Source organism: Jaculus jaculus, chromosome 1 (genome assembly GCF_020740685.1).
Source record: "Jaculus jaculus isolate mJacJac1 chromosome 1, mJacJac1.mat.Y.cur, whole genome shotgun sequence".
Taxonomy (NCBI): domain Eukaryota; kingdom Metazoa; phylum Chordata; class Mammalia; order Rodentia; family Dipodidae; genus Jaculus; species Jaculus jaculus.
The window spans coordinates 325,967,291-325,983,955 of NC_059102.1; the positions used below are offsets into that span (position 1 = coordinate 325,967,291).

Here is a 16,665-nt window from a genome sequence, read left to right on the forward strand (position 1 = left end):
GACAGGTGGGCTCTGTTGGGTTTCTGCTCTGACTGCTGTGCCCTGGGTCCTTCCCTATGCATTCTCCTCTGCAGGGACGGCCTCCGCTGGATGCAGACAGAGATGCTGGTGGCTGTGCCCAAGGCTGGGGAGGGGAGAAAAGGCATGGCCCAGAGAGGTGATGCTCAAACATCCTAGTGACAGTTAGCATGCACTGTTAGTAGGTGCTGGGCACTGCCCAGTATGCACGTTATTTCTTATCATTGCAGCAAGCAACCTTGAAGGTAGGAGGCATTACTGTTGCTTCTTGACACATGAGGAAACTGAGGCTTGAAGAGGTTCATGATATTTGCCTGAAGTTAAACAAATCAGTGAGGCAGAGAGATTGGGTTCCAGCAGGACCTTTTGATTCACAGATTATACCCGAGCCTGCTGGTAAATTGTCCTTTCATGTGGACACAATGGGAGCCTGCCCTACCCATACTCATTTCTCTATTATGCACTATAGTCTAGGCCATCTCACCACACTCAGTGAAACCAGTATAGGTAGGGGCATCATTATTTTCATTTTATTTGAAGCAGGGTCTCAGGTGATACCAGGCTAACCTGGAATCACCCTGTAGTCCAGGCTAGCCTTGAGTTCATGATGACCCTCCTACCTCAGTCTACTGAGTGCTAGGATTAGAGGTGTGAGCCACTAACCTTGGCTATTGTTCCCATTTAAAAATTTTAATTTATTTATTTGTAAGCAGAGAGACATAGACGAGTGATAGAATGGGCATGTCAGGACCTCTGTAAGTGAACAAACTCCAGATACATGCACCTCTTTGTGTATCTGGCTTTACATGGGGAATCAAACCTGGGTTGTTAGGCTTTGCAGGCAAGTTCCTTAACTGCTCAGCCATCTCTCTAGCCCCCATTTAATTTTTTTTGTATTTTTTTATGAGAGAGAGAGCGCAAAAATTGATGTGCCAGGGCCTCCAGCCACTGCAATTGAACTCTAGACATGTGTGCCATCTTGTGCAACCTTGCATGTTGCCATCACCTTGTGCATCTGGCTTACGTGGGATCTGGAGAGTTGAACATGGGTCCTTAGGCTTTGCAGGAAAGCGCCTTAACCACTAAATCTCTCCAGCCCCCCATTTAATTTTTTTTTAAATTGTTATTTATTTGTGTGTGTGTGTGTGTGTGTGTGTGTGTGTGTATGCACACCAGAACCTCTTGGCACTGCAAATGAACACTGTTTATTTGAGCCATGTTTTTTTGCATCTGACTTATATGAGTGGCTTGGGATTTGAACCTGGGCCAGCAGGATTGGAAGCAAGTACCTTTAATTACTAAGCCATTTTACCAGTCCCCTATTTCCATTTTACAGATAAGGAAGCCACAGCCTGGGGAGGTAAAGGGTGTATTCAAGGTCTCACAGCTAGTGACTGGCAGGTGGAGCCTACATCAAGACTTACTCCAGGCCTAGGCTCTTCCCTCTACAGGCTGCTCCTGTGAGGGTGGGAGCCAGGAGCTGAAGGTGGCTCATCTTGCGATGGTGTGAGAAAGAGGTTGTGGGAGACGTGTCTGAGGGGATGGTGGGTGTGGGGGACCTTAGCATGATAGTGGCTATGTCACCTTTGTTTTGCTGTGACAAAATACTTGATAAAATGGACTTCAAGGAGGAAAGGCTTTGACTCTGTTTCAGAAGCTTCGCTCCATGAGTTCGCTGTTTTGGAGTCTGTGGTGGGGCAGAACATTGTGGTGGGGAGGGTGTGGCAGAGCAAAGTTGCTTATCTCACGATGGCCAGGAAAGAGGGGTTGCGGGGAGGAGGGACATCGAGTTTGAAGAGAATATAATTCTGAATATGTACGTAAGAGTCTGGTATCCCAACCAACATCCCCTTCAAGGGTACACCCCCTGCAACCTAACTTCCTATCACTAGGCCCTGCCTTTTAAAGACTCCACCCCTCTCAATCCCACAGAGTCCAGTGACCAAGCCTTTAACCACATGAGCTTTTGAGGACATCAAAGATTGACACCTTAGTACTGGCATAAGGAGATCATTCCTACCCTGTGGCTCTTACAATCTTTCCTCCCCCTCTAATTCAATGTTCCCTGAGCCTTGGCAGGTGTGTTTCAAGACTACTTTTGTGTTGAGCTCTCTGCAAACTCTGGCTTTGTGCTTTGATGGGTTATGAGCGTCCTCAGTGTCTGTTGTTATCTCCCTGGAGCAGGTTGTCAGGATAGCAGTGAGGGCAGTGCTCATGTTTCATGCTCTTCTCACCAAGCCCAAGCCCCATTCCTCAGGGTCCATCAGGCTCAGGCTGAACCCATGTTAAATTGTGATGGTTGGAGCTGGTGATTTAGCTCAGTGGATGAGTAAATGCAAGGCCCTGGGTTTGGTCCTCAGCACTGAAAAAAAATTGTGAAGATTAATCGGCATGCAATTTAGCTAAGCTGTAGTACCTGGATATGTGGTAAAACTTTATTTGGATGTTTCTGAGTGTGAGGGTGTCTTGAGATGAGCTTAACACTTAAATTAGTGAAACTTGAATAAGGCAACTGCCCTTCCAGGAACGGCCTTTTCTGCTCAGTTGAAAGGCTGAATAGAGTCAGAGACTGAGTCTTTGGACCTGAACTATAGGTTCAGGACTTCTCAGCCTCTGTGATGACCTTTAAGAAAATCTCTGTCTCTCTACTGACACAGGAATTGGTTCTGTTCCCTTGGGTGTGTGTGGGGGGGTGTTGACTTGGTGAGATGGAATGGGGTTAGGATAAGAATTAGATCTTTGTGGTTAGAAGCTTCCTGTCCCTGGTCTTATATGCTCTTAGTCACGTAGGACAAAGCAGTTTATTTGCCTGAGAACCCTTGAAAGAAGAGTTCTGGTGACAAGCTGGCTGTGTCATACCCCATGTGGTACCTGTACCAACGAGAGCATTAAAAAATGATCTTCACTCCCTCTAGTCATGAAAAGTAAGACCCAAGGGAGAAAGCCAAGGGAGACAAATAGCGAGGACAGGTCCTGGCCTCAGTTCTGCCCCTTCATAGGGTGGCCTTGGCATTCTAAATGGCCTTTCAGTTTTCTCCATGCTTCATTTGGAAAGTGGACATCATGTTGATTTGGGCGGCTGTATAAAAAGAACATAAAGCAAGCTGTGTGGGAAGCTTCAACTGCCCTGTGACTTCAGTATTGCACTTTTTAAGTAAGAGGTGGGCAGTGGTTGAGGGTGAGAGATGATGGCTACTTTGATGTGCCACATGGTCTCCTGTTGAGTCTCGGAAAGACTGTCTGAGTCTGAAGCCAGTGCCCTGTTATTCCTACGGGCAACTGCCTGGAGCAGTTTAGAGTCAAGAGAACGAAGAGACGTTGGGACCTGTGGCAATACTAGTTTCAGACATAAAACTAGGACTAGACAGAATCCCTGTGTGTTCTGGCCAGTAAACAAGCTCCCAAGGTCCATTTTCCCTCTGTCTATTGGAAGTTGTGGATCTAAGAGGACCCTAGGCGCAGGCTGTTTTTGAAGGAGTTACTCTTACTGGAAAATGGAATGGAGAGGAAGTGAGAGGCAGAGTCTGTTAAACCTCTCTAAGCAGGGGCTTAGGGGCTTTCGGGAAGGCGTGAGTGAATCTAGACACTGCTCTCTGGGGAAGGGTTGGTTCGGGGTCCGAAATGCTCTGTTCTGCTCCCTTTCCACTCCATGTTCATGCCAGAAACAGCGGCAAGTACTTTGCAAGTGGGTCCCCGGCACTACCTAACACAGTACCTCTTTGTTACCACACCAGGTGGCTTAAGATTCTGGCCTTCTCTCATTTCGAGAGGCTGTGGTCATGAAGCTGAGGTGGTGGCAGGGCCACAGCTCTAGGGAAGGTCCCTTCCTGATTAGTGGTGATTTCTGACAGTCCTTGGTATCCCTTGGCTTATAGTTGTATCACCCTGATCACTGCCTTCATCTTTACGTGACTTTAATCTGTGTGTCTTTTTTTTGTTTGTTTTTTATTTTTATTTATTTGAGAGCGACAGAGAGAGAGAAAGAGGCAGAGAGAAAGAGAGAGAATGGACGTGCCAGGGCTTCCAGCCACTGCAAACGAACTCCAGACGCGTGCGCCCCCTTGTGCATCTGGCTAACGTGGGTCCTGGGGAATCAAGCCTTGAACCGGGGTCCTTAGGCTTCACAGGCAAGCGCTTAACCGCTAAGCCATCTCTCCAGCCCTCATTTTTTTTTTTTAATCTCTTGCTGGACCCCTGATCTAGTGTGATCTTATCTTTTCAATTATATCTGTAGTGACTATTTTTTAAACATTTTATTTAACTATTTTACTATATATATATATATATATATATATATATATATATATATATAAAAGAGAGAGAGAGAGAGAAAGAAAGAGAGAGAGAGAGAGAGAGAGAGAGAGAGAGAGAGAGAGAGAAGGTGGGGAGAATGTGTGCAAGGGCCTCTAGCCACTACAAACAAACTCCAGATGCATGCACCACCTGTACATCTGGCTTACGTGGGACCTGGAGAATCAAACCTGGGTCCTTAAGCTTCACAGTCATATGCCTTAACTACTTAGTCATCTCTCCAGCCCTGCAGTGACTATTTTTTGTTTTTAAGAAAGGTCACATTCTGAGGTTCCAGGTAGACAAGAATTTAAGGGGTCAGTATTTAACCCACAATATGAATAAATCAAGGCAGAAGAGTCTGCTGGGGAGGGGTCCATAATATATCAGTAGTGTGGGTATAGAACAGGGTGAATTTGACCCAACAACACAGGCCCTGTGTGTGGTGGCCTCTAGGTTAAGTTTATGGGTGTGTGGGAATGAGTACTGTCATAAGAACACTTAGATATTGTTTTCCAAGGCCTGTTGTCCTCAGTGTGGCTTAACCTGAATCTGTGCTGTCTTCTTGGCTCTGCCTTGCTGAGTTCATGATCTCTCTTCTTGTGGCTTCTGCATGTTGACTTTCCATCTTCCCACCACCTCTCATTGTGCGTGAACCGTACTGATTTCACTCTTGTCCACCTGTCACATACGTCCCCTTGTTTGCATGTCTGCGACCCCATAGCTAGAAAAGACTTCACGAGCAGTCAGTGCTACCAGCCCCACGAGTCACCGGTCGGCAACATCCCGATGGAGAGGATGGGCTGGGCTTGTCCCTCGCACTCTGGTCCGTGTTGAGGGGCTACAGCGAGGCACGTCACTTCCCGGTGTGCCTCAGTTGGGCCTTGCCTTGACTTCTCTTGACTTGCTTCCTGGACTCCACCATGCTTTCTGCATTTCCCATCTGCCAAGCACGTTCCCCTGAGAGCCTCAATGGCGGGGCTCCAGAACTTTCTTCACCAGCCCTTTACATGCCTGGCTTCTGGTCATCCAGATCTCTTAGCTGAAGTGATATATCATTAGTGGGGGGGCCTTCCTTCATATCAAATGTTTTATTTTTGTCGCCTAACCTACCATTTATCTGATTATTTTCTTATCTATTTGTTAATTATCTACTTATTGATTATAATTGATTATAATTTCTATGGTGACAGGCACCTTATCTTCTTCCTTGGTGCCATCTTCCACAGCCAAGAACATAGCAGAGGATCCTGGGCATACAGTCAAGAATTTCCTGGCATCTTTAATAATTCAACACTTTCTTTGACCCTTTCAAGTCATGAGGTGGGGGGCAGGGTGCTGGCCAGAGCTCTGGTTGGCTCAGGGCCCACGTCTGGGGATGTGGGCTGGGCCTCACTCATCCTGCAATACCACCAATATTGTTCACACACTGGCTGGGCCTCTGTTTCCTGTCCTGTGAGCCAGGGGAAGTCCCTGTCCCATGCACAGAGCTCTCCATGTGGCTTCAGCTACTTCAGTAAGATAAGCCAATATGAAGACCAGACAGCTCCAAGCACGTCAGAGTTTTCCACATTTGGGGGCACTGTGGAGTAAGTGCCGGGAAAAGAAAATCCTGGGAAACTGATCTTCTTGGAGCCAAGCTGTGATGGGCAGTCTGGGGACTCAGCTGATACAAGGTGACATTTTGTCATTTCTCCATATTCTGGGGAGATTTTCATCATGGTACAATATGACTACTTTAAGCAAATTAATTGTTTCACACAGGGAGGAGGGTTTGAATCTCCTAATTACGGACTCTGTGGCTCTAATGATGCGTTCTTGAGGGATTCTGTAATTCTCTACCTCTTGAAGCTGGTCCAGGCTGCTGGCTTGCTGATGTTCAGGCTGGACCATATGGAGAACAGCTAGAGTCAAGGCAGATGCCAGCAGTGATTGGCACGGCTGTGGTTCTCGGGGATGCCCCTCACTGTGGGCTTCATTTGGTAGCATTCCTTGATTCATCATCCTCGGTGTGGGGAAGCGCAGGCTGGAGGGTGGGAGCAGAGCTAGTTTGAACTTAGGTGAATCTGGGACAGAGTCCAGTGGCAGAAGGAGGTTCTAGCATCTCAGAGCGGAGCCCCTCTTTCTCCTCTGGGCCTGCCTTGGACTCTAGATCTGGCTCTCTGGGAGCATCCAACTTGCAACCTCACCAGGTCCTGGCATCCACCAGTCTCTCTTCCTGACCCCCATCTTGTCACAGCTCCTGCATGCCTCCAGTTTCCAACCCAGAGGCTCACTTTGCCCCATGTTTTGAAGTGGGGCCCAGGCAGGTCTCGAGGTAGTTTCAGTTGTTGTGTGTCCCCTGCTCTGCTGCAGGCGCTTCTCACCCTCCCAGGACCCTCTCAGGGTTCCACCTGGAAAGTCGTGAAACAAAAAGCAGGGGACGAGGGAAGTAACGATAAAGGGCAATTCTGAACAGCTAAATTTGAAAGCTTTGATGAAACGGGCCAGTTCCTTGAAGCCACGAGTGATGAAAGCTCATGTCAGAGGAAAGGAACAACCAGAGTAGCCCTAAATCTATTTTTGAAATTAAAATCATAGTTCAAATCTTCCCACAGAGAAAACTCTAGGTTTAGGAAAAAAAATATATGTAGAAGAAAATCTTTGTGGCCTTACGAGTTTTTATAGTTCCAAGAGAGTTCCCAGGTTCAGGACCAAAGCAGGATCAGTAAAGGAAAAGGGACACATTGGTAAGTGTCACAGTAAAAAAATATTTGGCTCTGAGAAGCATACTGGTAAGATGAAAAAAGGAGCCAGGCTTGATGGTACATGCCTGTAATTCCAGCACTCACGAGGCTGAGGCAGGAAGATGGCAAGGGTGAGGCCAGCCTGGGCTACAAAGAGAGTTCAATGTTAGTCTGGGCATGACAGCAAGACACTGTCTCCAAAGAGGAAGAAATAGCCGGAGAGAAAACTTTAGTCACACAACATCAAGGACCTGAGTTCAGATTCTCCACTGCCCACATACAAGCTGGGTATGGTGCTGTGTAGCTGTAATCTCAGGGCTGGCTCCCTAGTGGAGGCAGAGGGACCCCTGAGGTTTGCTGGCTAGCTTGTCAAGCTGAAATGGTGAGTCCTGGGTTCAGCATTTGTTTCAAAAAAAAAAAAAAAAGAAAGCTATTGAAAAGACAGTTGATACCAAACTTTGGCCTCCACTTGCATGTACATATATACATGTGGGCCACACACATATGAGTATGTATACATACACCACATACACATTCAAAAAATAGGGAAAAAAAGGAGAGAGACACAAATAATGAGCTGGGGCATACTCTAATGGTAGAACACTTGTCCAGTATGTGTGAGGCTCTGAGTTCAAACCTCAGGATAGAATAAAAATAAAATCATCAGTAAGAAGACAGATTTTTTTTTTCCAAAGGGCAAATGACTCAAACATATACTAAACCAAAGAAGATACACAGGTAGTGACTAAGCCTTGAACAGGTCTCAGCATCATTAGTCCCCGGGGGAAGTGCAGTGGAGACCCCACATGTCTGTTGGGCTGGCCAAAGAAACCCTGACAATAACAGTTCTGGGCTAGGATGTGTCATGGAAACCTCATGCTACCTGTACAAAATGGTACAACCACTTCGGAAAACTGCTCAGTAGTTTCTTAGACATTTAGACATACCCTTAACACTAGTCTAACAATCATATTCCTGTTTACCCAGGGAAATAAAACACATTTTTGACAAGAGCCTTTTTGCAAATGTTTGCATCAGTTTTGTTTGTAATTGTCAAAGTCTGGAAACAACCCCAACCTTCTAACAAGCTGTATTCATTATCTTCTCGTTGCTGGGACAAAATAACCGATAAAAAAGCAGTGTAGGGCTGGAGGGATGGTTTAGTGGTTAAGGCGCTTGCCTGAGAAGCCTAAAGACCCAGGTTTGATTCTCCAGATCCCTCGTAAGCCAGTTACACATGACGGTGCATGTATCTAGAGTGTGTCTGAAGTCCCTGGCACACCCATTCTCTCTCTCTCCTTCTTTCCCTCTCTCTCAAATAAATAAAAAATATATTTTAGAGGAGGAAGAAATAAAAAAATACAGTTTAGAGGAGGAAGGGTTCATTTTGGCTTACTGTTCATCATGGTAAGGAAGGCCTCTGATCACTCTGGCCACGGTGAGGAAGCAGAAAGTAGTAATGAAGGTGCTAAGCCAGTGCTCTCCTTTGTTTTTCAAATATTTTTATCTATTTGACAATGGGGTGTGTGTGTAAGTGTGTGCATGTCAGGGCCTTCTGCCACAGCAAACAAACTCTGGACACGTGTGTCACTTTGTGCATCTGCTTTATGTGGGTCCTGGGGAATCGAACCCAGGATGTTAGGGTTTGTAAGTAAGTAAGCCTTTGACAGCTGAGCCGTCTCTCCAGCTCAGCTCTTTCCTTCTTATACAGCCGGGATCTCAGCCCCAGGAATGGTGCTGCCCACAGTTAAAGTGAGTCTTCCCACCTCAGTTAACCCACTAAAGATACTCTCTCACAGGCATGCAGAGAGTCTAACCTAATCTATGTAATTGTTCCCAGGTGATTCTAGGTTCTGTCAAGTTGACAGTCGGTACCAACATCACCCAGGTGAATTGGAAAGATAAACTAGTTCATCTGTAGAAAGGAGTGTAACTCAGCAGTGTAGAAGAACACACTGTTGATATAAGCAACAATGTGGCCCAATGAAAGGGAGAAGTCTGCCGTTCCATTTCCCTGACACCAGGCAAAGGTAAAGCTATAGGATGAGGCACACATCAGTGACTGCTGGGCAGGAAGCAGCATTAAGGATAGGAAAGGACTTTACTCCTAAGGACAAGAAGAGGGGATTTGGGGCAATAGAATTAATATATATTATGATTGTGGGGTGTCTATAGCATTCTATGCCGTCATTGAGATTTAGTGCATTTCACTATATTAATTTCAAAAAAACGAGTGATTTTTTTTTTTGTTTTTCAAGGTAGGGTCTCACTGTAGCTCAGGCTGACCTGGAATTCACTGTGTAGTCTCAGGGTGGCCTCGAACTCATGGTGATCCCCCTACCTCTGCCTCCCTAGTGCTGGGATTAAAGGCGTGTGCCACCATGCCCGGCTGAGAATGATTTTTGCAGTGATCTTAGCATCAGGTCAGTGGCTCAGCTCACTGAGCACTGCCAGGTGCTAGGCTCTATGGTAAACTGGAGTCTCAGGACACAGGCAGCTTGTCTACCCACAGCTGAGTTAACCACACTGGCTGTGTATCTGTCTGCCCACCCTCCACCCTGGCATGGTCCTTGTGCATCTATCTCCCCACCGTCTTCCAGATGCTGCCCTGCCTGGTTCTCTCAGATCCAGGGAATAGGCAGAAATGGGGAATCTGCTTATGGGCTGGTGCCATGCAGAACTGAGCTAGAGTTCACTTTGGGGACATTTTTTCTTGCCCCCAGGTCAGCTGCTCATTCTTCTGTGTCTCAAAACCCCCACTTCCTCCTCTCTATGCACTGCATGGCATGACGGACTCATGGGAGCTGCCCAGGCTCAGTGTCAGGCCAGCCTTGGTTTGGATACGTCTCTAGAGTCATTTAACCACATTTGGCTTCAGTTTTTCCATGTCTAAAATGGGGGTGATAATGGTATTTCACATAGTGACCCTGTGATAAATAGTAATTATAACCATCTTGCCTCTGGTCTTTAGCATAGTGCCTGTTTATATGCTTGTCCTTCCCTCCTCCCCACCACAGACTAGGGACATGAATGATGAGTCCAAGAGCTGTGAGTTGTAGACTTTGGTGTCTCCAGTGGTCAGCACAGGGCCTGGATATAATGATGCCCGTGAAGGCTTGTCAAGTTAAGTGTGTGGCACAGATGTGAGCTGCACTCCACCACCTTCCTGTCTCTGCCCTCTTCTAGGTGAGGAGTGAGGCAGCTCTTGTCTACTCCCAGCCTGGCCTAGCAGCTCAGAATCCCCCGCAGCCCCTGTGCCCTGCTTGGTACACCAGCTCCCTCTGCTGCATTCAGCCTGGCCCCTGGTTGCACTTGTGCAGGGACATGGGTGTGGACACATGGTTGGAGTAATAATGGGGTTAAAATGTGTTCATTTGGGGCTGGAGAGATGGCTCAGCAGTTAAGGCACTTGCCTGCAAAGCCAAAGGACCCAGGTTCAGTTCCCCAGGACCCACATAAGTCAGATGCACAAGGTGGCACATGCACCTGGAGTTTGTTTGCAGTGCCTCTTTCTCAAATAAATAAATAAATAAATAAATAAATAAATAAATAAATAAATATAAATAATTTTAATGGGTTGGAGAGATGGCTTAATGGTTAAGGTGCTTGCCTGCAAAGCCCAAGGACCCATGTTTGACTTTCTAGATCCCACGTGAGCCAGGTGCATAAAGGTGAGGCAAGCACAGGTCGCACATGCCCACTAGGTGGTGCAAACATTTGTAATTTGATTGTAGTGGTTGAGGCACTGATGCTCCAATTCTTTCTCTCACACATGTTCTCTCTCGTTTTTGCTCTCTCTCTCTCTCTCTCTTCTCCCCCCCCCCCAAAAAAGTTGCTCATTTGTCTGTCTTCTTAGCTGCAAAAATAATGGCCCCAGGGAGGGATGCCAGCTTCCCAGGAGCTGAGTGTCAGGCCATGGGCTCTGTCCATGGTCCTGCTTGGAGCATTTGGTTAGTGGGTACTAGGGATGTGGAGGATGAGGACACTGTGTTTATCAGGGTTTGTAGATGGCAGACGACAGATCATGTCCTGAAAGACTGAACTGATGGACCAGATGGCTTGGGAGGAATGAATAGGGACAAAAGTTGCTGCTGCCTGCTCTCAGACGCCCCAAATGAAAAGTACTCATAAAGAGTCAGGTGGACTGGGTTTACCTGAAGACCACCGAGGAAGCCCTGGGGCTGGCACAGCCAGGCTGCCGTGGCAGAGGCTAAGGGTGCAGAACAGAGGAGGTGAGCGGTGCTGTTATTGTCCATGCTAATCAATCTCACCTTGGAGATGGTGTGCAGTTCTCACAGGCACATCTTAGGGTAGACCTTTCCAACCTGTCATTTTAGTGAATAGCACTTAGGATACTGAGGCCAGCTAGCACCAGTTTGTATGAATAATGGCTGGAGAGATTTAGCTTGGGGAAGACAGATGTGCTGGGATCATACGGCAACCTTATGCACTGTAAGTGGCTCCCTGTGGAAGAGACATTGGAGGCATTCCATGCGCCTCTAACACAGCAATGTGCAATAGAAATTCCTGCAGGAGCCGGGCGTGGTGGCGCACACCTTTAATCCCAGCACTTGGGAGGCAGAGGTAGGTGGATCACCATGAATTTGAGGCCACCCTGGGATTACATAGTGAATTCTAGCTCAGCCTGGCTAGACCGAGACCCTACCTCAAAAAACCAAAAAAGAAAAAGAAAAAAGAAAGAAATTCCTGCAGGAATTTCCTGCTTTATGAGTGTGAACTTTAACAGACACTAAAATGATGTGTGTGGGTTTTGACAGTGCGAATATGACTAGAGACTGAATTTCAAGCTTAACAGGCATGTAAACTTGAGGCACCCCATGTAGCCATGGCCACTGTATGGGACACCGTAGCTCGATACAGTAAATATAAGAATAGACCAGAGGGTAGCAAGTTTTTTCTCTTTATTTTTTGTATGTGTGTGTTTATATGTGTTCATATGTGTGTGTGTGCAGATGCATGTGTATGTGGAGGCCACAGGCTGACGTCAAGTGTCTTTCTCAGCACTCTCCATTACATTTGGCACAGAGTCTCTCACTAAACCTAGAGCTCACAGATTCAGCTAGACTCGCCAGCTTGCTGTGGGGCTTTCCTTCGGCTGCCTCCCCACCAATGGGATATAGGGGCACACAACATGCCTGACTTTTATGTAGGTTCTGGAGATCTTAACTTCAGGGTCTCATGTTTACGTGATAAACATTTTATGCACTGAGCCATTGCTCTAGTTTTTTTTTTTTTTTCCCAGCAAGTTTTTTTTTTTTTTTTTCCTAAAAGGCAAGATAGTAGATACTGGACTTTCAGACCATTCAGCCTAAATTCTGTTTCTGAAGTCAATAAGAGCCATGTAGAGAAAGAGGAATGGGGGGCTGGAGAGGTGGCTTAATGGCTAAGGTGCTGTGCCTGCAAAGCCTAAGGACTAAGGTTTGATTCCCTGGTAACCATGGAAGCCAGATGCATGTGGTGGCACATGTGTCTGGAGTTCATTTGCAGTGGCTAGAGGCCCTGGTGTGTCCATTCTCTCTCTCATAAATGAATAAATAAAAATTTAAAAAAAATTAAAAGAGGAGTGAAGATGACTAAGCACCAATAAACCTCTATCCATGGAATCTGAGATTTGGATTCAGCAGAATTTTTTTTTTTTTTTTGGTTTTTCGAGGTAGAGTCTCACTCTAGCCCAGGCTAACCTGGGATTCACTGTGTATTCTCAGGGTGGCCTCGAACTCATGGTGATCCTCCTACCTTTGCCTCCCAAGTGCTGGGATGAAAGGCATGCGCCACCATGCCCGGCTTCAGCAGAATTCTTAATATGTTGTTTTTTTTTTAAATTTTATTTATTTATTTATTTGAAAGCAACAGACACAGAGAGAAAGACAGATATAGGGAAAGAGAGAGAGAGAATGGGCGCGCCAGGGCTTCCAGCCTCTGCAAACGAACTCCAGACGTGTGCGCCCCCTTGTGCATCTGGCTAACGTGGGACCTGGGGAACCAAGCCTCGAACCAGGGTCCTTAGGCTTCACAGGCAAGCGCTTAACCGCTAAGCCATCTCTCCAGCCCAGAATTCTTAAATGCCACAAAACAATGTCTTCTTTTGATAATATTTTTCAACTCTTTTAAAATATGTAAGCTCCAGGGGCTGGAGAGATGGCTTAGCAGTTAAGGTTTTTGCCAGAAAAGCCAAAGGATCCCAGTTCGACTCTCCAGGACCCACTTAAGCCAGATGCACAAGGGGGTGCATGCATTTGGAGTTTGTTTGCAGTGGCTGGAGGCCCTGGTGTACCCACCCTCTCTCTTTCTTGATCACTCGCTCCCCCTCTTTCTCAAATAAACAAAATATATTTAAAAAATATGTAAGATCCATTCTTAGCCTGAAGGTTATAGGAGAGTGGGTGGAAGGCTGGACTGGCCTGCAGGCAGTGGCTGGCTACTTTGGCCTTGGCCGTGGGTGGAGGCTTCAAGGAGGCATGTTAGTTCAGCGAGGGAAGGCAGTGATTAGCTGGAGGAAGCCAGCAATGGAATGAGCATCCTCAGGAAGGGGAGAGCTTCTTGTTACTGATGGGTTTAAGTACAGGCTACATAACTGACTACTATAATAACTAACTATCCAGCTAGGATTGGTATAGAAATGTGTCCTATTAGTGCAAGTTAACTAGCGTCTTCCTCTCCTTCTGTAGATGTGTGGAAGTCAGCGTGGCTCACGACAGTCATGAAATAGCACTGCTCTTCAGAGTGAAGTTGCTCCCAGCCCCTTGTGACTTGGCTGGGGACACTCTGGGCACTTAGGTGGCTTCATTGCTTCGTCAAGTCTACCACACATTCTGAGTTCCGCCAGCATGTGCCTTAGTGGGGAATTGGTTATGTTCATTTATGTTGAGTGAGTGTGATTGACAGCTTTCCCTCACTGTGACAGAATTGTACACAGCTTAATTTTTTTTTTTTTTTTTTTGAGGTAGGGTCTCACTCTAGCCCAGGCTGACCTGGAATTCACTATGGAGTCTCAGGGTGGTCTCGAACTCACAGTGATCCTCCTACTTCTGCCTCCCGAGTGCTGGGATTAAAGGCGTGTGCCACCACGCCTGGCTCACGGCTTAATTTTTTAATATTTTTTTTTGGTTTTTCAAGGTAGGGTTTCACTGTAGCTCAGGCTGACCTGGAGCTCACTATGTAGTCTCAGGGTGGCCTCAAAGTCATGCTGATCCTCCTACCTCTGCCTCCCGAGGGATTAAAGGCATGAGCCACCATGCCCGGCTGGACACCACTTATTTTTAAGCTCACAGCTTCAGAGGTTCCAGTCCTGTTGCTTTTGGGTTCGTGGTGAGCCATGTGTATCATGGAGGGAAGCAAGTGGTGGAGGCCTGTTCACTTCTGCACTTCATGGTGGTCGTGAAGTAACATAAGTACATACATCAGAGTGAGAGCAAGCGAGAACACAAAGGGCTGAGCTCCCAGATTCCCTTTAATGCTGTGTCTCCAGTGATCTAACTCCCTTCCACTAGACCCCACTTCTTTTCTTTTTTTATGATGATGATTTTTGACAACATATGTCAGATGGATACATCATGTGTTGGTACCCTCTTCTCCCTCACCTCTGCCCCCATTCTGTTGGGGGCACTCTTCGGTGGGGTTGCAGGTATTCCCTATGGGTTTGTGGTTTATGTGCCGTGGGAGGGAGGGAATGTCTCTGGGCATGATGTCTCAACCTGTGGCTCTTACAATCTTCTCTGTCCCTAGACCCCACTTACAAGTTTCCACTGCTTCCCAATAGTACCATGGGCTGGGGACCACTGCTTCAACCCTTCAGGGGACATTCAAGATCCAAATTGTAGCAGTGGAGAGACTTTGCTGAGAGCATTCGAAGCCTCCACACCCCGAGAGAGAACAGACCTTATGCAAGTCCCACTGTTCTGTCACTTAGTGCCCTGCGGTAGACAGGGTGGCTCGAGTCAGAATGAGCACTTGCGAACCTGTGCTCTTGTCTGGCTCCTTCTGCGGATGCACCACGGCTCGTCCTGTGATGGCAGAAGGTCCCCGTCCCACCTTCCCATCCTGAAACATGGGGAAACCATGGCTTTGTGGGGAGCTTAGAGGCTGTGTCCAGATAAGTCTCAGGACCCAAGTGTGCAGGACAAGGTCTGGCTTGTCTGGGAACTGCTGGCCCAGTCTGTGGACACCTACAGATGTGGCTACTGCTTTTATCAGCCCTGTCTCATTTTATTTTTTCCAGACAACCCATTTACTTCCAGTCTGCATCTCTACCAAAATCCAAATTAAACTCCACATGCTGTCAGATTAGAAGCTGAAAATGCTGGTTTGAAGTTTTAACTTTTGTGTGCCTTTATTGAAATCACAACCTGCCTCCATCTGAATAAACTTTCTATCTTCACACAAGCTGTACAAAAAGTAGGAGATGCTTAAACAAACAAACAAAAAAAGTTACTTGCACCCGGGCATGGTGGTGCACGCCTTTAATCCCAGCACTCGGGAGGCAGAGGTAGGAGGATTGCCGTGAGTTCGAGGCCACCCTGAGACTAGATAGTGAATTCCAGGTCAGCCTGAGCTAGAGTGAGACCCTACCTCGAAAAACCAACCAACCAAACAAACAAAAAAGTTACTTGGGAAGTTTGAAGAATACACCGTAGGCGGAAGAAGCTAGCCAGGCCCATGTGCCCATTACCAGCTTTGACGGGTTCCAGTGGGCCTTCTGGCCCGCACCCTCTCCTTCCTCCTGTAAGAGCTGGAGGTTGAGCCATGGGAAGCACTGTGCACAGCATCCTGACTCTGTGTTCTGTTTCAGATAATCGCCTTTGATGAGTTAAGGACGGATTTTAAGAGCCCCATAGACCAATGCAACCCGGTTCACGCGGTAAGTAACAGTGCAGTTGACAGGCAGGTGGTGTCCCCACAGGCCCCCAGCTTGTGAAGGAGGGTGAGGGCTTTGAAGAGAACCAGGACGAGCACACTGTCCTTGCTCTGCCTGTGTATCTTGCTCAAGGTTGTAGTGAAGCCTTTGTATATGTGAGTGGGTGTGTGTGTGAGGTGTCGTTATGTGTGGTCTGGTATGTGAGTGTGTCGTGTGGTGTCATGTATGGGCAGATGCACAGGCCCCGTGCACACACATGCAGAGGTCATAGGAGCATGTCAATTGCTCAGCTGTGTGTTTCTTTGAGACTCACTGAACCCAGAGCTATTGTTTCTGGGCAGACTAGCTGACCAGCCATCCCCAGCCATTCCTCTGTCTCAGCTCCCCGTGGGACTGAGGTTACAGACATGAGTTGCTTTGCTCAGTTGTTTGCCTGTGGGTGCTAGGGAACCAAACACTCTTACCTACTGAGCACCTTCCCAGTCTGCAAAGCCTTCTTTTATTTATTTATTTATTTATTTATTTATTTTCTCCTTTTGGCTTTTCGAGGGAGGCTCTCACTCTAGCCCAGGCTGACCTGGAATTCACTATGGCCTTGAACTCATGGTGATCCTCCTACCTCTGCCTCCTAAGTGCTGGGTGTGCGCCACCGTGTCCAGCCTGCAAAGCCTTCCTGTTGAGGCCTGCTGAGCTCTCAAGTTACCTTGCCAGTCAAGCATGGCAGTCCCCAGAACCCAAGAGAAGGGTCTGCTGCAC

General features: G+C 47.2%; 1 protein-coding gene across 2 annotated transcripts in view; it reads left to right on the plus strand.

Moving 5' to 3' along the window:
- Nucleotides 1-16,665, plus strand: part of Cnih3 (cornichon family AMPA receptor auxiliary protein 3) — a 130,556-nt gene that overhangs the window by 52,894 nt on the left and 60,997 nt on the right. Inside the window, exon 2 of one of the 2 annotated variants that reach the window (XM_004653250.2) lies at nt 15,844-15,912. The exons of the other annotated variant lie outside the window; for it this stretch is intronic. Coding sequence (XP_004653307.1) covers nt 15,844-15,912 — 69 coding nt within the window. The remainder of the gene's footprint in view (nt 1-15,843; nt 15,913-16,665) is intronic. 2 annotated transcript variants of the gene reach the window in all.